We start from the raw sequence: 24,120 nt of genomic DNA, 5'->3' as shown, positions 1-24,120 counted from the left end.
TATAACAAAGGCACCATGAATAGCCTATACTTTTCGGAAAAAGACAGATCATTAGTAAATAAACAGTTATGACAGTTGGCAGTTAGTGGAATGAGGGGGGTGAAAAATAACAGCTAGAAGGCTTAATTGCTCCAAGAGATAAAAATATATGGGAATGAACACTTCCCTCTCTGTTTACTTTTCTCCTTTTTTTCTGACACATCATAGTAAAAGAATCTGCTTTGGGGTCAACAGTAGGCTCCTCCTAGTCCTCTCTGGTGGGACAGATGAGTCCTAAGTCCACTGAATCATTAATAAGATACAAAAAGAATAGCAAATATCCAGAGCAGCAGAATGGTGCTCTTCTAGGTAGGCTCTTTTTCCTTGGGAAAACATGTTTTAGCTAATGCTTTTCAATGAAGGGCAGTTTTTAGTATTATCTTTTTTTTTCTCATGGAGATTTCATAGGAAATTATAAACATATACCTTTAGTAAGTACATACTTTACTCAAAAGCACACAGAAAAGCATTTTCTAGAAAGAAAATGACAACATTTACAATAATTAACGATACCTCATTGATTTCTAGGACTTGGGTGTAAAAAGCCCTAAATACAAGGACCTCATTCTTTCTCCATCTTTCCCTCTACAAGATACCTGTATTACTAGCTACTGTCATTAATTTGATCCTCAAATGTATTCCTATAGGGATGGGGCCAGGCAGCCAGAGAAGAATTATTGGAGCCAGAAGAAAGCAGCAGGTGGGCTTAGAGGTACTGAGAAGGAACACACTTTTGGGGGATGCAAGTAATAAGTGGGTTATTATGAATTGAAAAACATTATATTATCACAAACTATCATGCCCAAATCCAGGCTTTCTGTTATCTGATGCTTAAAAATAAGCTAGTTAAAAAAAAATCTTTCTTCAATGGGAACTTTTATCTTAAATTCTTGACTATGTACAGTCTATATTTAAAACTCAGTGGCCAATTAACATGTCCACAGGGCTCTAAAGAGTTATAAAATGTCTCCAGGGACTATATTTAACAAACAAGGGCTTTTTTCCTAAGGATGTTGCAAAAACAGTTTTTTTTAAAAAGTGACTCTCCAGGGAATGTGGTGAATACTGACTAATATTCTGTAGTTATCTCTGTTGTAACCCTAGGACTGAAGGATTGGTGGGGGGAAAAAGTCATACCATAAGCTGAGAGGAAAGAATAGTTCCATGAATATCAGAGAATGTCCAGAAACACTAACTTTTAACGGAATTGTTGAAAACAGATAATATTATAGGAAAAATTAGGAACAGTATCAGTGATATTAGCAGAGCATGGTGATTTGGATGGCCCTTGGGCAGGTGAACTAATTGGGTTTTGGTTTTTCACTGTTGTAATTGGAAATAAATATGTTAGGCAGAGTTATAATGATGGAGTGGTTTTGAACATAAAAATATTATAATTCTATGATTTTAAGTGACAAAAAGATTAGAGGTCTTGTTCTTTGCTCACTCTCCCACTTTTCTGAAAGATGCAGAGGGAAATAATGATATGGGTCCAGTAAAATAATGAATACCTCTGGGAGAGGTATATTGTCAACTGCTTCTAACTTCTATAATGGTGGATATGCTGCTCCACGATTAGACCCCTGACAGATGAGACTGCACTGAGCCCAATTAAGGCAGAATGAGGAGGAGGTTCCATTCTGGCTTAGTTCTCTGGCTTCCTAAGGAGTCTGAAAATATCTTTAGTATGAATTGCAAGGGATTCCATTCTGGAATGGGGCTGTCAACAAATCACAGGAAGTCTGGTTCAAACAGGAGAACAAGATGAAGGTGGATTTGTATGCCCAGAGGGTAGGTATGGATGCACATAGACCGAGTAGTATAAGCCATAAAAGGTAGTCACAATTGCTTAATAACTAGGTTGGTTTTGCAAGAATTAGGAGGAATTCTCATTAGAAAAAGAATGGGTTTTCCTGAGCATGGTATGGTATGCTGTAAATTTACCATAGTTCTAAAGAAGAAATTATATGGTCAATTCCTAATCTGTTAGACCTGCTACACTTCTATTACTACTTCACTTTCCAATTCTTCCTCTTCTCCCTACTGCCCTAGATTTTCTCAATCAGTTTCAGTCTTAAAGCATGAATGAATTAAATCTATAGGAATGGATTAATATGGTGAGAAGGAAAAAGAGGAGTAAGAAACAAAAAAACAAAAACTAAAGCCAATGTGAAGAGAGAGAAGCAATGAGAAAGTAGAGATGAAGAGAAGAAAATTATTTACAATGTTCGCTTAAATAAATACTGTGCATTGAACTGGAGACTATCTACTTTATATGACAATTGATTAAACAATTTTAAAGGAACTTTTGAATCAGGTATTTTTGAAAGCCAGCAGTTAATACATTATAATTTATATATAATTTAAGGTAAAAAAGACTTCTAGTTAAAACCAAGGTCTGCATTTTAAAGATAAATACATGATTGTTGGATATATGGAGAAAATAAACTTAATGACTGTGATAATACAATTAAATTATTGTATTGGATATTGGTTGGCTATAGTTCCCTTAAGTAAAGTCAACATACATTAATCAATTGCCTACTTTTGACCCAAGTCTACATTGCCTACTGGTAAGTGGGAATATCTGGAATAGTTAAATTGCTGCAGATTGTCTGCCTCCCCAAAAAATTCTGTGTCTATAATCATATTTTTGCTTCCACTTCCACCATAAAATTGGAGACATGTTTCTATAATAAGGTGCTTATAAAAGAGAGGAGAACATGGAGACAATTTACCCACATTTCTGGGCTTAGAGCTCTCATCAGTTGGGACACATCCCTTTCCATTTCACTCACTTGTTCAGAACAAGAGCATTGGGTCTAATCATAAAAAAGCATTTAAGGAATTAATAGCCACCTTTGAGAAGATAATGCCTAGGAAGGAACTAAGACATCCTTAGAATCTTTCAAGTGGTCTCTCTCTTTCACTCTCAAATGCCACAGTTCAATGAGAAGGGTGTGGATTTTTAATCACTTGCTAAAAAATAACAAAGTATTTTGAATGGTTTCCGACAGTTCATTCAGCAGCAATAAAAGGGAGAGATTGATTATCTGGAATGCTACCTGCTTGGGAGAGCATTGGGAGAATGCAGTAGTAGGTTCTAATAAATACACAGCTTTGATGATAAAAATTCCATGCATCTGGATCTAAAATAACATATGTAGAATAATTTCTCTAGGCAGTATGGTGCACTACATAGCTAGCTAGCCAGGGGACCAGGATAACTTGAGTTTCAGATCCTACTTCTTTGACCTGGGCAAGGAACCAGCCTTCAAGATCCTAAGTGGTTCTCGAAGACCGCCATTTGCAGAGATGACGCCAACATGCACTGGAAGAAGGAGTTTTGTCATGTGGCAGTTCCCTATACTAGTGTAATCACAAGGCCATTCTCTATTCTCTATCTCTATGGAAAAAAATTCTATATAATCTACTATATATGTATATATACATATATATCTTCTTATTTATAATTATAATACAATGAATAAATTTTTAAAATGGAGCAATGGGACAAATGAAGTATTCCAGGAGGTTCTTCTACTAATGATCCTATTAGCAATTTCATATACAGTATACAATGAACATTTTTTTAATGCAAAAACAAAGGACTCAGATCTTATGGGAAAAACTTCCTCTCCATTGTTTTTCCCACTGAAGAGTAGCTGATTATGGAGCAGCTGGTACAGTCATTCCATTAATAACTTGTAGGCTAGTATACTAATGCTATGTTGGCATCCTAATGCCAAATTATAATCAGTCACAAACATATTTCTATAATTAGTTTGCTAAATACAGCCTATATTATTTAATTACTTAAAAAAAAAAGCCAAACTATACTCTCCTCAATCTGAATAAGTCAGAGTAAACAGAAAGGAGAGAAATGGTCCATGAAAACTCTAGAGAAAAAACTTCCATGTTATACAGAAGAACTGATGATTTGTGGTTTGGGAGTATGCTATTTTGGGTCAAAGGAGGATTAAGACAATGGTGTACTATGAAATATCATGCATAAATAAGAGGCAAGGAAATATCACAAGATGCTGGACACCTCTGTTAGCATATGAAAACAAAAGAATACAGACAACCAAGCCCTCAGAGAGAATTTTATACAAAATATTAGAAAACAAATCCTAACTTCCAGGTGGGCATGTTAGCATGTGCTCTAAAAAAGATGGTAAAAACAAATGAAAACCCTAAACCTCTTGTGCCACATTCCATTCACCAACTTTAAAGTTCTATGCTAACTGTCTCAAATGAGGACAACACATTCTATAGAACAATCATTTAAAATCTATTTTTTACTTGTATGAAAGCTGGTAATTCCAATTCTAAAAATAATTGCAGCTAAAAACCTTGCAAAGGCTTCTAGTCTTGCCTATTGGACCACCCTCTCCTGTTCTAAAACATTAGAAGGAGAAGCACAATTTCCCTTGGTAACTCCATTATCATGCATAACTATCCATCTGTTAAAAAGTTTCTCTTTATACCTAATGTAGACATCTTGGGTGACCTAGTTCTGAGTGCTTTATTTTCCCAAATCAGACATTATGGAAGCAAACTTAATATATACGTCAGCAATTCTTTTGGTACTTTATTCAGAAAACTTATCTTTATTAATGAGGTGAGGAACCTGAGTCAACTCTTAACTTTTACTGCTCAAATAGTAATTTACATTCTCCCTCTCTACCCCTGTCCACAACTATAAAAACTCAGTTACTTAAGTCATCCCATTCTTTTTTTGTGTTTGAATCTAGACCTTAATGAGAATTAATCTGTTTTTTACCCCCTCAACCCCTCTATGAGGTAAAGATGGTGAAAGTTAATATAAGAAGTTTTACCCTTTAGGGGAGGAAACTGTAGCTTTGCCCCCCTGCTTTATATATCTTAATTGTGCCCACACAACCCTTCACATGATATGCTCTCTCCAGACTGTGCAAATCAAGATTTATGTTTGCAAAATTCCAGGAAAAAGAAAAGAATTAAGATGACAATGACATTATGCAAAAAGTAAAGGCTGATCTATGGTTTAAAACAGAAGTGCTCCAAGACAGACAACAGGCAATGATTCTACAAAAGACTTTCAGTTAATTTCCTGACAAAATATATGCACATTGGTATACACAACCAGGAAGTCACTTAATCCTGTTTGTCTTAATTTTCTTATCTGTAAAATGAGCTGGAGAAGGAAATGGGGGATTTTTGCTAAGAAAATTCAAAAATGGGATCACAAAGCGTCAGACACAACTGAAATGAATGAATGACAATATAGAGAGGCAGGTGGCGAAGAATAATAAAATAAACTGATGATCAGTTTTATGATTTACTTTATGATCAGATTTGGTGATTTGCTGGTACTTTGATCTTCAGAGGTTAAAAGCCCTTCTGTTCCAAATGGACCATTGTACTAAAACTCAACTTAAGAGGGGAAAGAGGCTAAGTTCAACAAATTTTGAATGAAATGATTCTAGTAGAAAACTCTAAAAAGGCACTATGTATAGTGATGTAGCACAAAAAAAATAATGATTTAGCAGAAAGAAGAAACCGAGTTCAAAAGTTCTGGCTCTGCCACTTACTAGTGAAGATACAGATAATAAGTTGTGAGATTTCTCTAAGTCTCAGGTTCCTACAGTCATAAAATGAAGGGGATAAAACTCACTCTATCTACCTTGCATTGTTATTAGGAGGAAATTATTCTCCAAAATACGAGTTGTTTAATTTGAGAACATAAAATACATTCCTGATTTTATTACACAAAAGTAATTTGGTACAAAGTATTAGGAGTCACTGTACATAAAATGGATAGATTTTAAAATTTAGCTTTTTCTGATAAAGATAATGAAGAAATATATTTCCTTAAGTAGGGAAGGGTAGATAAAAAGATTTTCTTAAATTACAAAACTAATACAATAGCTGAGTCAACATACTTGGAACATCAATGTAATATTCACTGGATCAATATTGCAGAATGAGATTGCTTCTATTTATTTGACAGACATAATTACCAGGGTAATGAATCTCCTGTTTTATAGTTTCAGCTTGTCTTATATAGGTGTTAACTCCCAAAGCTATGATAGATATATGGCAGAAAAATTCAAGCAGCAGTTTCTGCTCAAGAAAGCCTCAGTGTACTACAAAATGTGGCTAATCTGTGGGTTGGGATGCTTGAGAATTTATACCAACTTTGGTTGAAAAAAAAAATAAACCAAAAATTGATTGAGAAGCACAGATTAGAAAGAAAAAAACAGAGATAAACAAGAAAAAACCTTTAGAAAAGAATAAAATGGAAAACAACATGGAACACAATTAACAACATGAAAAATTTCCCTGCCTCACTTCTAACTCCAATATTATATGAGTGAAGGAGGCAGGATTTCAGAAGACAATTTATTACAGAGTCTGACAATGCTGTAGAAAACTATAGCACATCTAACCTTTGCTGGTTTTAGTCTGTTCTGATGAAACATTTCCAGTCTTCTTCTTTTTTCTTGGAACAGATACACTTTTCCGGTCAAATGTGACAGGGCTGTATTGAGGAAGGCTATTGAATTTTTTTTCAAATTCTTCTTCCAGCTTTGCTAAGCTAATAGAAAGGGAAGAAAAAACAAAACAAAACATCAAACAGCATGTGAAATGCATGGTTTTAAATAAAAGGAGGGAAAATATATTAAGAAAGATATCATTTGAGAGAAGTAGAAAACCTTTTTGAGACCCTCGGAATAAAGACACAGTGAATTCTGGGAAAGAAAAAATAAGAGAAGAGATTTTGCTTTGGATGATTATCAATAACACTTTTGGGGGAATTATTCATGATAAGATTATATTTCATGCTTTGGATATGTATTCAAATCTTTTAAAGTCATAAATATCCTATGAAATCCCTCAAGTATTATTATAATTCTTACCTTCTTAAGGAGTGAGGGGAGTGAATAAAGGAAGGGTGAAAATTTGGAAATTAAAATTAAAAAAATAATAAGGTATTTAGAGAATTAATCTGCCTTCCTTTTCTTGATTAACTCCAATTTATTTCATATATATATATATATGTATAGATATAAACATAGATATACCCACAATGTATCTATATATACCAACAAGTTTTTGTTTGTACATAGTTATTTGCATAGTCTCCCCCTTAGACTGTGAGCTCCTCAGTACCAATGATGCTTTTGGCTTTTTTTTGGTTTTGTTTCCCTAGCACATAGTAGGAGCTTAATAGATATTTGCTGACTAAATTACTCAGGTGATACATAAAGGAATTTCTTTATTTTAAATTCAAAATCTTTGTTTTATGTCTTATCTTTAGAAAAGGGGAATTTAAAAAAAAATAGGGCTTGGGTACATTGACGTTGCAGATCTACAGCACCAAAAGGGCATGCTCTCTCTAAGGTACTCGTCTTTTATAATAAGTACATTGCTAGCGTGTATGTGTGTGTGAGAGACACACTTGAGTAATTTTGTAGTAGCAGGATTTTTATAATGCTTTTGTTTTGTGTGGAAAAATAATTTTGAAAATAAGAAGAAAACCTGTAAAGAACTAGCAAGAAAAGGGATAAGACCTTCAATGGGCCAATTTATTTTAAAGAAGCAAGGCAACTTTACCCTAGATGACCCTCAGAAATATTACATTAATGGTTGGGAAGTCCTGATATTGATTTTGACATACTCAATGGAGGTAATTTTGTATTGCCCACAGTGTCATTGCTTGCTGCTTAACTTTATGTCTGGTAGAATTTAACTCAGAAGCAGCCTGGGCAGATGGAGAGGTTACTGCAGAACCCTGTGTTTGATCTTCTGAGGTTGCAGCAGACTATAAAACTGCTTGATAAAGAGGAAACTGACTCTAGAGCAAACAGACCATTTTTTCCTACTATTTAAGATAAAGCTTCTTTTTTTTCCCCCTTACTGGAAGGAAAGAGTATACAGTAGGATCTCATTTTATACAACCAATACATTATAAGACTTTTTGTGTAAAATGAAAATTGCATAAAATAGCAAACCCTGTTATTTAATAACTATTTCCTATACAAACACACCTAGGTGCTTTATAACTTGTTTTAGCCTCATCAGAGCTATTGGCATCACTACTCTTGTACTTTGGGGCCACTGTTAATAACTCAATAGTGTAAAGGAAAGAAGCAGAAGTACTTTTCTGATATGGGCATGACTCGTTAGAAGCTGAGAACTCCCAGCAAAGACTGATCTGGGAACTAACGTTTGGTGCAAAACAAAAGTCGTGACTCACACTAATGCCCCTCAGAGTGAGAATGTGCATGGCTGGGTGAAATGCTATGAGACTTGGAAAAATGGAATGGGTTTTGCACATAATTAAATTTTTTTGTCTTCTTTTCTTTGTCTTTTTTTTTAGATGGCTAATCACATGTATCTCACAACTCATGTGTGTTAAGTTTATATAAAACAAGGTCCTAGTATTTGTGATTTAAAGCTATGGCAAGGATATGAGCATCTAAGTTGAAGATCCTGTGATGTCTTTCAAAGTCTCTGCATCATCCCTCTATCACAATCCCTTGTTGGGAGTAGAAAAATAATTATAATGAGAATCTTACCCATACCCTAGATAAAACACCTGGAATGGGAAGGGACTGTGAGCCACAGAAAGTTATCAGAGACTGACTGACCAGGCTAGGGAGAAACACCTTCCAGTTAGAGATCCTTAAAGCTGTATGCCATTGAGAGTCTAAATTATCAGGGGTCTTCTTACAGCCTGGCTTGGCAGGCAAGGAAAGAAAACTGCATCCCTATATCTAAAAATATTCTCTTCCCATTAACTTGGAAGGAAGTTGCCCATGAAGGTGAAATTTCAAGTGTTAGCTCAGTTCCCAATCCACCACCTGATCTTGGGCAATTCACTTCTCTACTCTGTCTTCAGTTTGCTCATCTAGAGAATGAGAGAACTGGATTAGATCGAGAGTTTTTAATCTTGGTTCCCTGACTGCCAAGTATTTTGATAACTGAAGCAATTTATCATAAAATATTGAAATGATAAGAGACCTTATAGAGATCATCTAATAACTGCATTTCAGCATAACTGGTTTCTTTTATAACCATATGTATTTAATTTTATGCAGCATTTAATAAAAATTACAAAAAGGGATTGATATCACAAAAAAGGATTAAGAATCCATAGATTACATTATTTCTCTACAGCTCTTCTGGTTTTGTTATTTTATGATGATTTGCTTCAGTTTAAAAATGATCTCCATTTTGGAGGAATGAAACCATAGGAGAAGTCATAAAGTGATCAGAAAGGAAGCTAGCATAGATGGGGATGAGACACTATTAACTCGTTTGAAGGGAAGCAGTATAGGAAAGAGGTATTGGGACTGATATCTTTTTCTAGGTTAAGAATGAATGTTAAGCCTAATGGAGTTCAATTTTTCATCAGAGTGATGTACCTTGAGACAAAAGCTATTTGCAGGTAATAAAGTTTTTAAATGTTTTCATAAGTTAATTGTATAAAAAATAGATATAATTAGGAAGACTTATTGAGGGATATGTGTGGGGTGGGGGGGAGGGCTTCTGTTTTCTTTGCAGCTGTCAACCTAGTATTGAGGTAAAAATATATGGATGAATTATTTCCTAGGTATAAAAGGTGAAACTGTTTATATCTATAATTCTCAGGAATGGTAACACACCTGCCACCACTTTTCGCTATTCAAAGTGGATCACTCTAAACCAGGAAGAGCCAAACAATCCAGTCTATTAAATTCTAACTTAAAGAAGAAAAAAAACACAAAAAAAAGGATGAAACCTCTTTTTATTATTGGAGCTGAGAGAATCTGTCATTAATATATGTGTGTGTGTGTGTGTGTGTGTGTGTGTGTGTGTGTGTGTGAGTGTGTGTGTGGATATGAGTGCCTTTAGAAGTATTAACGTAGAGAACCCACATACCCATTATCTTTGGGGGCCCAAATTTCCAAGGAAAAATTTAACTTTTCCTTTCCTCCTCAAAAGGCTTCAAGTAGTTGTTGTTGTGCCCTTAAATGAGGACAGGTGGAACTTTTTGAAAGAAAGTCAAAATTCCTATTACTCTCGTTTGGAAATCTGTTCCTAAATCATGTGTAGAATGTTACATGTGTCTTTCTTTTGTACAGAGTGCCATATAGCAGTGGTAGATATCCAAAAGGCACATGGATTTGACCCAAAGCACTCAACTCCCACCCCCCCCCCCCGCCTTGGTAATACTACATTTAACAATGCCTTTGGGTCAGGAGTAATGGGAAAATGTCAATGGTACTGTTTTAAACATGATAGTACATCTAATTAGACATAGTTTTGATTTTTTAAAAATCAAGAGGAATGAAATATATTATCTCAACCTTTAAAAGCCATTCTTTAAAATAATTTCTTCCCTTTTCATTTTATGATAAAACACAGCCTTGGTGAAGGGCTTTGGAAACATTCTGGCAAAGAATTAGTTGAAAGGAATGAATAGTTTAGCCTGGAGAAGTATCTGAAGGGTTATCATATGGGAGTAGGGATTACAGATACTCTCCTTGGCCCCACAGGGCAGAAATAGCAACAGTGGGTAGAAGCTGCAAAGAGGAAATTTTAGACTTGATGTACAGAAAAACTCTAATAACTAAACTAGCCATCCAAACGTGGAAAGGACAACCACAAAGGGTAACGGATTCTCCCTCAGAGGATGTCTTCAAGCAAAGGATGAGATGATGACTTGGTTAGGTATGCTGTAGAGGGAATTTTTGTTCAGATATCAGTCAGAGAACAAAGCCTCTGAGATTTTGTGATTAAATCTAACCTAAAACCACGAGATTTTAAAGCACTGAACATTGTATCTCATTCTGTTCATGTTCTTTCATCCACATAATGTATACTTATTATTTTGAATCTGCTCAATACATTGTAGTGACTGCATAAAATGAATACTGTATGCAAAGATACTGATAATTCTACAACTTTGTGGTACACACAAAAAAAAGCTCCCTCATTTTTATTCAGTTTGTTCCCTTCCAGTTGGACTACTGATAGAAATCCCTAAGGATTTTGGCAGGAATACAACTGAATAGGCAAATTTCTTTTCTTACCACCCTGGATAAAGTAGGGTAACACTGCTAATTTAATAACTCAATTTCTACTCATGACCTCAGGAATTGCTTCCTATGGCTCTAGCATTATAATTTGAACAATTCTTAATTATTTTTACCTTGATTTAATATTACTATCTCATATCCCATTTTGCAATAGGAAGCTCCCCCTTAACCCTGAAGAAAGATAACCCAACTTTGGTTCCTTTGTTCATTTTAGAGCAAAGAAATGTTTAAAATATAATAAAGGCAGAAAAAGGAATGATTTTAATTTCTTTTTCTTTTTTCCTGTAGTTGTTTAGTCATATAGCAGAATGGCATGGATTTATCTACTAGATTAAGTTCCTATGGCTCTTTTCCTCCACTCTATTTTATAACAAGCATAGAATTTTAAAGCTCCAAATGAATTTAAGAGATAATCTAAGACAAATTATTCATTTTATGCATGAGGAAATTTGATTGCATTGGTTTAGCCTTCTTTTGTATGCCTAGTGTAGAGCACGGAGCCTGGAACATTGCACTTAAAAAATACTTGTTGACTATCTTCTGACTTCAAAGACAATAGAATTGTCAAAATCATACAGTCAGTCAGTGGCAAATCAGGACTTGAATCTGCATCTTCTGATCAAACCTCCATCATCCATACTAATCTGCTGCTCTTGTGTTCTTGAAATATTAGTCTAGTCCCCAACAATTGAAATAACTAATTCTTAAAAAATATTCATAGGTCACTTAATGCTTTCTAGAAATACATAGTGTGGTTGGGAGTTTGCAGACTGCAGTGTTCTGATCAATATGATGATCCACCATCATTTCAGAAGGCAAATAGTGAATAATGCCTACTTTTGGCAGAGGTGGAGGGCTGGAAGTATGAAATGAGGCATACACTTTCAGATGTGGTCAATGTATTGATTTGCCTTTTCTCAGTAAGAATGTTACAAGGGAAGGCTCTATTGGTGGTAGTAGTGGAAAATAAAAGTGGTTTTTAAAAATATTATCAATAAAACCTTAAAAAATAAAGAGTATAACATTCAGTCCAATTTTTACTATATGCCCTCTCTTCCTAAAGTGATGATTCTGAAATCTAGCATTATGATCTATCTATCTATCTATCTATCTATCTATCTATCTATCTATCTATCTATCTATCCATCCATCCATCCATCTAGATATATAGAGATATGGATATATTTGGATACCCACAGATAGATTTGGAATCAGAGGACCTGTGTTCAAGTATCATTCTTGTCACTTCTACCTATGTATCTATGAGCAATTTACCCATCCTTTCTGGGTCCTCTACTTTCCATACAGGGAGAGGCGGAGAACGAACATTGAATGAGATGATCTCCAAGGTCTCTTAAAGCTCTAAATCTATGATGTTCCAATATTGCTAATCAATACCTATCCTATGTTGTACAGGATTTAATTACAAATCACTTAACAAAGACTGTTTCCTCCACTATAAAATGGACCTGACATGGGAATGAAAAGTCTACTCCCCAAAAACCTGCAAAGAGAGGCAATTCTCAGAGTCTGATATTAAGTGTTATATTTTAATTAATGAAATTAAATGACCAAAACACAAAGTGGTCAGAGAGGAGCTGATGGAGAACCTCTGTACTTGACTATGAGAAATTATAGCTCTTGGCACAAAGAAAATGAAAGCTATTCACACTAACTTATAAGTAGCAATTTTTTTTTTGCTTGTGCTTTGGAAGGAGAGTAGATAAGACTGGAGTAAACTTAAAAATGCTCCTATTTTAGAGAACTGTACTTGATCATATAAGTAATTTTATTGACAATTGTTATAACATTATATTATGTATATAACATACCTCAAATGTTCCTTCTAGCTCTAAGTACCATTCTCCATGAAACTCTTAATTACTTGAGCTCACATTCTCTTCCTCCTTTGATCTTCAGTTATCTTCTATAAAGCACATTTTGATATTTTTTTTTACATTGTCCTTCCAGATTTAATTCAGCTCAACAAATATTTAGCATTTACTACTAAAGCACTGTTTTTTTTAACTCTCTAGTACAATGCAAACTTCTTGAGGGCAGGGAGCATATCATATGCTCCTCTTGTGTTATGTACTTTTGTGTAATAGAACACTAGACATAAAAGGAAGAGCTCACAGAACTACAAATTACTCTCAAATGGCAAAAGTGCTCCCAAGACTGGCATTCACTGAACCAATTAATTTGATGGTTTTTGACTTAGATTAGTTTTTAACAGACATGATGGCAGTCCACAAATTTCACATTTAATTTGGATTAGAAAATAAGCATATGAAAAGAGTATTTTTGAATGTATTGAGTTGATTGTGTTTATCATGAAATTTCTACTAGACTTAGGGTGCAATCAAGTATAATTGACTTTATTGACATAAGCACTTACCCAAGGACAAACTCTTCCTTTGGCTTTGGTCTTTTTAGCTTCTTACTTCCACTTGTCCCACACTGGGTAAACGCCCAATTTTCTTCATGCCAACACCCTTCATGATCAGAGGAGCTGCCTTTTCCTGAGCTTCTTTTCCCTAGGAAAACAATAAAATAGGATTCATGTTACTATCCATGGGGAAGGAAGAGGGAGGAGTATTGTACTAATCTTAGAAATAACCCATGTGTTATTTCAGTTTAATTTAAACTTTCTTGGATGTAAATATTTCAAATTCTCTTGTAAATGATCCATGCTATTTTATAACAAAAGGAGTAATAAGTTTACTTAATATTTCCTGAGTTTCACTGTCATGAATAATAAACAGTAAAGGAATGGATGGATTGTACAACTCTAAAAATGATTTGGGCAATAACAACTTCTTTTTATTTTTCTGTTATTCAGGATTTTTAAACATGAGGAAACCACTTTTCTGACTAGTCCTCCTGTTTCTGGCTTTTTACAATTCTCAGTAATAATCTCTGGAGACAGTATATTCACTCCCTGGTACCCTGTTTCAAGGTCCATCATACTAATGAGGTTCTTTCCCTTTTTCCATTCAAGCCTTTGACACCTAGCTTTCTTATCCATGTAAATGGAAGTATTCAAATGAAATCAGAATAACATAATATGAAGTAAAAGATAAAAGAGTGCAATGCACATAGAAAGTGCTGAATACATTTGTTGATTGAACCAAAAATAATGAAGATTCAATGTTACATAGATTCTAGATTCTGCTACATAATTTTTTTAGAAGTGTATTACTCCATTTATAGCTTTGATTACATGACTGAATGGTCTAAAATATATTTTTCTCTTTGTTTTCCTCTGAGAATTAGCAGCTATGGGTCATGATTCTGTCAAATAGATTGGTATAATACAATAAATTCTTTGAATCGGTTTTAATTATTTTTTATTCTCTTTTTAAAATAACCCTTGTCTGGCTCTTTTCCTTTCCTTTATTATGTTCTGGCTTTGTATTTTAGGTATTTACTACCAATCTGAAATCCCTGCCTTCCTCTTCCTGTTAGCTTGTAAGCTGATTTGAGGGAGTTGTTTTTTATCTCTATAACTCCTCCTTTGCCTAGAACAAAGCCTAGAACATAGAGTAAATGATTAATATATGCTTTGTGAATTGAAAAAAAAATGAATTCAATTGAATTACTAGACCCAAAGAGAACTAAACTGAGCCCCAATCTTTCTAAATTGCCAGTCTATAATAATTTAAAGCTACTAAGGTCATTTGTACTCTGGGAACTGACAGTAGCCCAATAAATGAATGGAAAATGACACTAATCATGGAAAACGTATAATTGAAATGACTGTACCACTGCTGGCCAAGTGAAAACTGGCTGCTGTTTCTTCCATTAGGTTTAAAGAAACACTCTGATGCTCTTTTTTCATTCCCCATTTCAGCACAGCAATAGTCACCTACCTCTGTCCACATTAGCTCGCAGGGATGTAAGCATGCCCTCTGACACCAGAGTTTTATAAAGAGCACCTTTGCAAGACCTCTCAGATTTCCTGGAGCCACAGATTTCTATCTTTCTATTACAGTCACTCTCCTCTGTTTTGACCTGTCCTGGCAAGCTCTGTGGTAGAACCTCCTCCGTCGGAGTCAATGGTTCTGCTTTTACACACTCTGGTACCTCTTCAGTAACTTCTTTGTTGGCAGTAATACTAAGGAAATCCAGAGGCTTGGACTCTTTGGTGGTGTTTGACAGTTTCTCCTTTGACATCTTCTTCTCTTTTGACTTCACTTTTTTCTTTGGTGACTTTGTGTCCAGAATGCTTCCTTTCACATTTGAGGATGTACGAACTTTTTTGCGAGGGGTTTCACCAAATTTCTCAATGCCCCAGTCTCCCTTTGCAACTGCCTCAATAGTATATATAACACTCTCAATATCAGACTCCGAGGATTGCCTCTTTTTGCAGGTTTTCTTGGGAGTAGACTTTTCATTCCCATGTCGGTCCATTTTGTTCTTCTTCTTTTTCTTTTTTAACTTCTCTGGTTTGCTTAACCCTGAGGTGTCCTCAATGATCACAGCTTCATGAGAATGACATATGGGATCTTTTCTGCTGGGACCATCACTTGTGACTGGCTTACTACTGTTGGAGGAAGAAGGATCAATAAAGTGGCTACACTTTTTATCTTCCCTCAACTCTTCCTTTTGCATCTCTTCAGCATCTTCCTTCTTTCCCTCCTTCATTTGGTCCACCTTAATCTCCTCAATGTTTTTGACACTCAGGCTGTCTCTGACTATTTCTTCAGTTGGCTTTTCCAATTCTATCTTCTTCTGCAACTTGTCTTCCTCTGATTTCTCTACTTTTATTTCCCTTTCCACTTTTCCCTTCTCAGATTCTTCCATGTTTCTCCCTTCTGATTCTTTTGCTTTCATTACCTTTGAGTCTTCTACTTTTACTCCTTCTGATGCCAGGCACATCTAAAAAAATTTTTAAATCACAAAAAAATTACAATGTTTTATTATTCATTTATTAAAATTACTTGTATATCTGTAAGAATAAGTCCCTTATAAAAATTATCCATAAACCCATGTTTGGGCAAGTTAGCCTACTTCTCCCCAAAATATTTTAGTGACTTTCATTAATAGTAGTTCATGGGCACCATGAAATATGCATTCACTAGGCACATATAAGTTTTAGTAGTCAGCTTCAACCAATTATTTCATTTGCCATGCTCTCCTTTCCTTCTTTATTGGTAGAATGATAATAATGATAATATCTACCATTTCCCTGTAATCTTTGGAGTATTATCTGTAAAGTGTTTTTGGTTCAATGAAGAAAGCCATTATAACAGTTATTATTATTGATGTAAGTAGTTTAAAAGATGTACTAAATGTTCTTTGCAAAATTACAGCCCTGTGATAGTCTACTGAGACACACAGAGCTGAAATGAATGCAACTTAAGGGAAAATATTCTATTCTTCTTTCCAGCACCCAGAAACCTTAGAAACTTATAGGCATTATCTCCTACTGAAAAAAAATAGCAACTTTACACATTCTAACTAACTGAACTGAAAATGCCAATTAGAGGACAACATAGTAAAGGAACTTTTGGCATTACTAAAATTTGTATAGAGGTTTGTATAGAGGGAACCTAAAGTAGACTCTGAAATTCATTAAGTGGGCTAGTCACAATGACAACAAGGATGAAATGCATGAATTGTCAGTAAATCTATTTAAAATGAGAATGAAATTCTCAGATTTGTAAAACATATTTTAACTCTCTCTCTCTCTCTCTCTCTCTCTCTCTCTCTCTCTCTCTCTCTCTCTCTCTCTCTCTCTCTCTCTCTCTCTCTCTCTCTCTCCTCTTTTTCTCAATATCTGTTTGTCTCCCTCCCTCTAGCTATGTGACTTTGGGCAAGCCACTTAATTCCCAATGCTTAGCCCTTATCGTTCTTCTGCCTTAGAAGCAATACACTGATCCTAAGACAGAAGATAAGGGTTATATAAATAAATACATAAATTTACTGCGTCCCTGTCCCCACTGTTAATGCATTACTCATCAATTCCTTGAAACTTTTCTTTTTAAGGTCATAAATGACCTTCTTATTGTCAAATTCAATGATAGCTCCATCCTTGACCCCCAGTCCTTATCTTCATTAATCTTTATAAAGCATAGCCCTAAAAGCCTGCACTGCAATGACTTTTCTTTTGGTAATTCCTCATCTTTCTTCTCTTCTTCAAACGTGGGTTCTTTTACCTGTGTCTTTAAATTTTCTCTTTATCTTCTTATCCACTTCCATGCTTTTAATGATCATCTCCATGTGGATAATTCCTACATGTACATTTCTACCCCCAGTTTCTCACTGTATTCTACTATACTACCTCAGTCATGTATTTCCAACCATGTATGGAATTTTAATTCCTGGTTATCCTACTGCCTCTCAAATTCACATGTCCACATCTGAAATCATTATCATCCCCCTATAACAGTCACTTCTCACAGCTTCTCAAATAATTTTGATGGTACCAACATCATTCCAGTCACAAAAGCTCAAAACCTAGAAATATTTTTTAATCTTTCCTCTGCCTAATCTTTTTAATAGGGATAACTAATCTCTGGATGGCTCGCCAATAAACTGAATAAACAATCTGAGCAATGCAGTTTATTAGCAAAACAGGTATAATAAACAAAGCAGTGGACACCCCAGTCAGTTCAAAGACCCTGAATATACACTGAGGCAGTGACAATGTGGCAGATTCTAATTGGCTCTTTTGATTCTCACACTAAACCAACTCCTTTTTTTAACTTGCCTTTTCTCTGTCTCATCAACTCTCCTACTCTATTCCTACTCCAAAACAATCCACTTCAGAACCTTGCCACTACTTGTTTGGATTATTTTGATAACTTTATTAACTGGCTTTCCACACTCCTTTCTCTTTCCTACTCATCTATTCTCAAACTTGGAGGCAGTGTGGAGAAATGGAAAAATTTAGGTTCTAATATTATCTCTGCTACTGGTTTCAAAATAAATTGGGAAAACAGTGATAGAAGAAATGAAAACAAGGATTCACTAAGGAGGTTCTAAGTTTTTGAGGAAGATAAGGGTTCCAAAAGACAAGGATTAAAAAACCTTACTTTTTACAAGAATATGGGACAAACCGAACAAAAAAGTATAAAATGAGAATGGCATGGAATGCTAAATTTAGAGCACAGCTAACTGTCCAATAGTATGTTGTAGTATATGAAGGTGAATAATATAAAATATGGTCAGAAAAGTAAATTAGATACCAGATTTTAGGGGGCCTGAATAAAGGCCCCCTAAATGAAATGAAAATGCATTTCATCCTAGAAAAAATGAGTCCACTTATGTTTGTGAAGGAAGGTTTTTGTTGTGTGGTCAGAATTGTACTCTAGGGATGCTATTTTGGCAAAACAAAAAAAAAATTCCCTTTTAAAAATTTGATACTTTTGAATTTTATGTCACATTTATTTACTCTTCCTTAATCTTGGCAACTATATGGAGGGCAGACTGAGAAAAGGATGTTCTCTAGAGACAATTACGAGTTGCAATAAATAGACCTCTGGGCCAAAAATAAAGAAGACCTGAGTTCCAATCAAGATTTAGACATTTATTTGTTATGAGACACTGAGCAAATCATTTAACTTCTATCAGTAAAATGGGGTTAAGAATAGTACCTACTTCTATGAAAAATTTGTAGAGCACTTAGCACTATGCCTGAACAAATGTAGTCCCTTAATAAATAAATAAAAACTTTATAAATGTTTCTTTCTTTCCTTCTAAAGTCTATGATTTTACAGTGGCTAAGAAGTCTTCATAATGGAAAACATTCAGTGGTTTCCCACTGCCTATCTAATAAAACATAAATTCATTATCTTGGCATCAAAAAAGTCCTTCCAATTTGGTTCTACCCTGATTTTCCAGGCTCATCTCACATCATTCCTGTTCATGTCTTTAATGTTCCAGTCAGATTGTGCCATGTTACCACCCTTTCCTCTTCCATTTTCACATGTTTGCATCATATCATCTTCCATACTTTGAGATTCTTGGGAAAAGAAAGGGGTTTTTACTGAAAAGAGAGGCTCAAAGATGGTTTCCTACATTAGGTAGTATTTCAATTGGGCTTTAAAAGATAAGTAAGTGTGACCAAAGACAAGAGTCAGGAAAATCCATAAGACACGTGGACATTTACAAGTAGTCTGGTTTAGTTGTACATAGTAAATAGAGGGGAACAAATTAAAAATTGGCCACCTAGGTTGTAGCTAGGTCACTTATGATCCTGGTTAAGCCTATTCATCTCTGACTGCCTCAGATTGTTCAGTAATAAAATAGGAATAATAATAGCACCCACTTCTCAAAGTTGTTGTAAGGAACAAATTAGAAAGCACACGTAAGGCACTTTGCAAAACCTAAAAGTACTATATATGCTGTGTATAATAATATATTATAATGTAATAATAATAATTAAGGTTAGAGAGACATAAAGCCAGATTATTATGACTCTTAAATGCTAGGCAAAGGAGTTTGAAATTTATTCAGGATCCAATAAGTAACCACTGTAGAACACTGAATATTTATATGATATGATTAATTCTATAAATAAGGAAGATGAATCTAGAAGTGATATGGATGATGATAATTTGGAAAGAAGAGGCAAGAAGATCTGTTGTAAATATTATTGTAATAAATTAAGTGAATGGTAAAAAGTTCCTGTCCTAAGGTGGTATCAGTGGGAAGAGACAGCAATGGTCTTTTGTTTTTGTTTTATACCTTTATCTTCTTTCTTAATGATAACTCTAAGACAGAAAGGCAAAGATAAGTGATGTGTCTGGAACCCAAGATATCTCATATCTACAGGCCTGGTGCTCTATCCACTGTGAAACCTAGCTGCCTCAATAGCACTCAGTTTTAGAACAAGAGGATAAGAAATCAAACTGTTACCTACTTAATAGCTATGGGAATGTGGGTAAATCACTGAACCACATATGGTCTGAGTTTCCTAATCTTTGATATAAAGGGGTTAATTTGAAAGAATTAAGAACTCTGATCTATACAAAGACCAACCACAATTTGAAAGGACTGGTGATTAAACTCGCCAATACCTCCTGACAAAGATATGATAGACTCAGGATGAAGAATGAGATATATTTTTTATATATATATTTTCTGTCAATATGGCAATTTGTTTTTCTTGACTACACATAGTTGTTATAAAAGTTTGCTTGTTTTCTACTGGAAGAAGGAAAAGAAAAACATTTTCTTAAACATTTTTTATTAATAATAAACAATTTTGAGGGGCCAGAGCCAAGATGGAAACTTAGGAGCAGCAAATGTTGAAATCTTTCTTACTATCCTCATAATAATCTTTTAAAAGCATTTAAAAAAAAGATGGAAATCCAAACCCAACAACAAAACTTACCCAAGGGACTTTCCTGCTAAACACAACTTGAAAGTTATGCAGAGAGAGTTGATTTCCATGGTGTAAGGGAAAGACCATAAATAAGACTGGTCTAGTTAAATTCCCTTCCCCAACCTACTATGCTGAGACCTGAGATTAGACTCAGGCTATGGGATTCGGGGGTGAAGGCTGTAACCACGACAGAACACCTTAGATCTACCATGCGAGGTACAAGGCTCTGACAGCAGCTGGCAGGGAGGAACTTGGCGGTGGGGGGGGGGGGTAATCTGGTTGGGTACCCTCAGTCTCTGCTGTGGCTGACTATGCTGAAGATTTGGCCTCATGGCAGATTAGCTCAGTAGGTCAGCTCATCTGGTCTAGTCCAGTACTAGCAGAGGAGAGAGAAGACTGAAGATTCCCTCCATGGCAGAGCAGCTCAAACACCCAGGTCTAGTAAACAAAGAGAGGAATGTGTTTATAATCCACAGAGGAGGGAAAAATATGAGTAAACAATAGAAGAAAAAGAAGGAAATAACAATTGAAAGCTTCTATGGAGTTTCAAGAAACTCCAAGCAAAACCTCAAAAAACCCAGGGTATTGAACTCAGGTACTAGAAGAGCTGAAAAAAGAATTTAAAAATCAACTAAGATGGGTTGAAGAATAATGGGAAAGGGAAAACAACAGCTTAAAAAGTAAAATAGGTCATCTGAAAACAGGGCACATGAATTAAGACAAGAAAAGAGTGTCTAAAAAGCCAGATTTGACCAAGTGGAAAATGAGGCAAGAAAGTTAAAGGATGAAAAGAATGACTTGAAAAAGAAGAATGGAAAAAATGAAAAGGAGGAGCAAAATGTCATGGAAGAAATTCAAACTTTAAAAATTAGAACTGAGCAATTAGAATCCACAGTTTACCTCCTGTGTTAAATCCCCAAATGGTAACCACAAGGAATGTTATGGCCAAGTTTAAGAGTTCCCAAGGCAAGGAGAAAATACTCCAAACAGCGAGAAAGAAACAATTCAGATATCATGAATATCTGGAAAGTCAGGATAACATAATACCTAGCAGCCTCCACATTGAAGGACCAGAATGCTTGGAATTTGATATTCTGGAAGGCAAGGGAATTGGATATACAATCAAGAATCAACTACTCAGTAAAACTTACTATATTCTTTCAGGGGTAAGTATGGACATTTAATAAAATAGAAGCATTCCTGAAGAAAAGACCAGAAGCCCAGACTTAAACAGAAAATTTGAAGCTCAAATACCAAATTTAAGAGAAGTATAAAAAGATAAATAAAATAAGAAAAATAATTAAGGGCTTCAATGAGGTAAAATGGCTTGTATTCCTGTACTGAAAGACAATTATCTATAACTCTTAAAAATCATTATCATTATCACCATAGTTAGAAGAAGTATACATACTAAGTAGGCTGTTTAGGATGATATGTCAAAAAAATAAAACAGGGGTGAAAAAGAGGATAATACTAAGAGAAATGGGAAAAGAGAAGTAAAATATATCATATAAAGAATCACAGGAGGGGTGTATGTGTGTGGGAGAAGATCAATACAATGGAAGGGAGGAAGAAGTTGGTATCAGGTAATACTTAAATTTTATTCTCATTGGATTATTTGGCTCAGAGAGAGAAGAACAGATTCATTGGGGTATCAAATTTTATCTTACCCTATAAAGAAGTAGAAAGGGAAAAAGAAACAGGGTGGTGGGGAGAGGAGTAGTAAAAGTGAGGGAGAAGTCAGGAGGTGGGACAATCAAGAGGGGAAGGAGAAGGGAGGTGGTGGTAAGGGGAGTAATATAAGGGAGGGGAAGTGGAGAGATTGATGAAAATCAAAACACTGGAGGGGAAGGAAGGATAAGGAGAAAGGTCAGGATTAAAGAAGGAAATAAAAAAGTGGCAATCTTAAAATTAATTGGAAACTAAATCATCTAATTCATCAAAACTGGCAAGTCAAAGGACAAATCAAAGAAACAATTATGACTTCATTGAAGACAATGACAATGAGGAGACAACATATCAAAATCTATGGGATATAGCCAAAGAGGTATGGTGCCTATATCAACAAAATATAGAGGAAGGAGATTGATGAATTGGGCATGCAACTTAAAAAACTAGAAAAAAAATTTAAACCCCAGATAAAAATTAAATTGTATATCCTAAAAGTCAAAGGAAAAATTAATAAAATCGTAAGTAAAAGAACTATTGGACTAATAAATAAGAGTAGGAGCTGGTTCTTTGAAAACAATTTAAAAAATTGATAAAGTATTGGCTAATCTAATTAAAAAAAGAAAGAAGCAAATCAAATTAACAGTATCAAAAATGAAAGGGGTAATTTCACCTCTAATGAAGAGGAAATTAAGGCATTTATTAGGAGCTATTTTGCCCTATTATATGACAATAAATATGACAATCTAGATGAAATAGATGAGTATTTACAAAAATATTCATTGCCTGGATTAACAAAAGAGAAAATAGAATATTTAAAATAATCCCATCTCAGAAAAAGAAACTGAACAAGCCATCAAGGAACTCCCTAAGAAAAAATCCCCAGGGCCAGATGGATTCACAAGTCAATTCTTTCAAACATTTAAAGAACAATTAATCCCAATACCCTATAAACTATTTGACAAAATAAGCAAAGGAGTCTTAACAAATTCTTTTTATGACACAAATATGGTACTGATTTCCAAATCAGGAAGACCAAAAACAGAAAAAGAAAATTATGGACTGATCTCCTTAGTGAATATAGATGCAAAAATCTTAAATAAAATACTAGCAAAGAGATACTACAGCAAGTTATCACAGAGATTATTCACTATGATCAGGTAGGATTTATATCAGGAATGCAAGGTTGGTTTAATATCAAGAAAACCATCTGCATAATTGACTATATAAACAACCAAACTAAAAGAAATCACATGATTATCTCAATAAATGCAAAAAAAAGCCTCTGACAACATATAACACACATTTCTATTGAAAACACTATAAAATATAGAAATAAAAGGAACTTTCCTCAAAAGAAGCAGTATTTATTTAAAACAATATGCAAGTATCATCTGCAATGGGAAAAACTTAGAAGCCTTCCTAATAAGATCAGTATGAAGCAAGGATGCCCATTATTGCCACTATTAGTTAATATTGTACTAGAAATGCTAGCAGTAGCAATTAGAGAAGAAAAAGAAATTGAAGGGATTAAAGTAGGCAATGAGAAAACTAAACTATCACTCTTTGCAAATTATATAATGGTATACTTTGAGAATCCTAGAAAATCAACTAAAAAGCTAGTGGAAATAATTAATAACATTAGCAAAGTTGCAGGGTACAAAATAAACCCACATGAATCATCAGCATTTCTATACATTTTGAACAAAACCCAGCAATAAGAGTTAGAAAGAGAAACTCCATTTAAAATTCTTTTTAGATAATATGAAATATTTGGGATCGGTTTGCCAAAGAAAACTCAGGAATTATATGAACACAATTACAAAACATTCTCCACACAAATAAAGCTAGATCTAAACAATTGGCAAAACATTAATTGCTCATGGGCAGGATGAGCTATTATGACAAATATGACAATCCTACCAAAATAATTTATGTATTCAATGATGTACCTATCAAACTACCAAACAAATTTTTTTTATAGTGTGAATCTTAAAATTTCTCAGA

General features: G+C 34.6%; 1 protein-coding gene across 8 annotated transcripts in view; it reads right to left on the bottom strand.

Annotated features, from left to right (window-relative positions):
- Positions 1-24,120, bottom strand: part of BBX (BBX high mobility group box domain containing) — a 251,937-nt gene that overhangs the window by 34,626 nt on the left and 193,191 nt on the right. For all 8 annotated transcript variants that reach the window (XM_056793423.1, XM_016433425.2, XM_016433424.2 and 5 more), the window contains 3 exons: positions 14,984-15,992; positions 13,510-13,648; positions 6,474-6,622 (listed from right to left, as the gene is read on the bottom strand). In XM_056793423.1, coding sequence (XP_056649401.1) covers positions 6,474-6,622; positions 13,510-13,648; positions 14,984-15,992 — 1,297 coding nt within the window. The remainder of the gene's footprint in view (positions 1-6,473; positions 6,623-13,509; positions 13,649-14,983; positions 15,993-24,120) is intronic.

The sequence above is a fragment of the Monodelphis domestica genome, chromosome 4 (assembly GCF_027887165.1).
Source record: "Monodelphis domestica isolate mMonDom1 chromosome 4, mMonDom1.pri, whole genome shotgun sequence".
Lineage (NCBI taxonomy): Eukaryota > Metazoa > Chordata > Mammalia > Didelphimorphia > Didelphidae > Monodelphis > Monodelphis domestica.
This window is presented reverse-complemented; position numbering and strand designations above follow the sequence as displayed.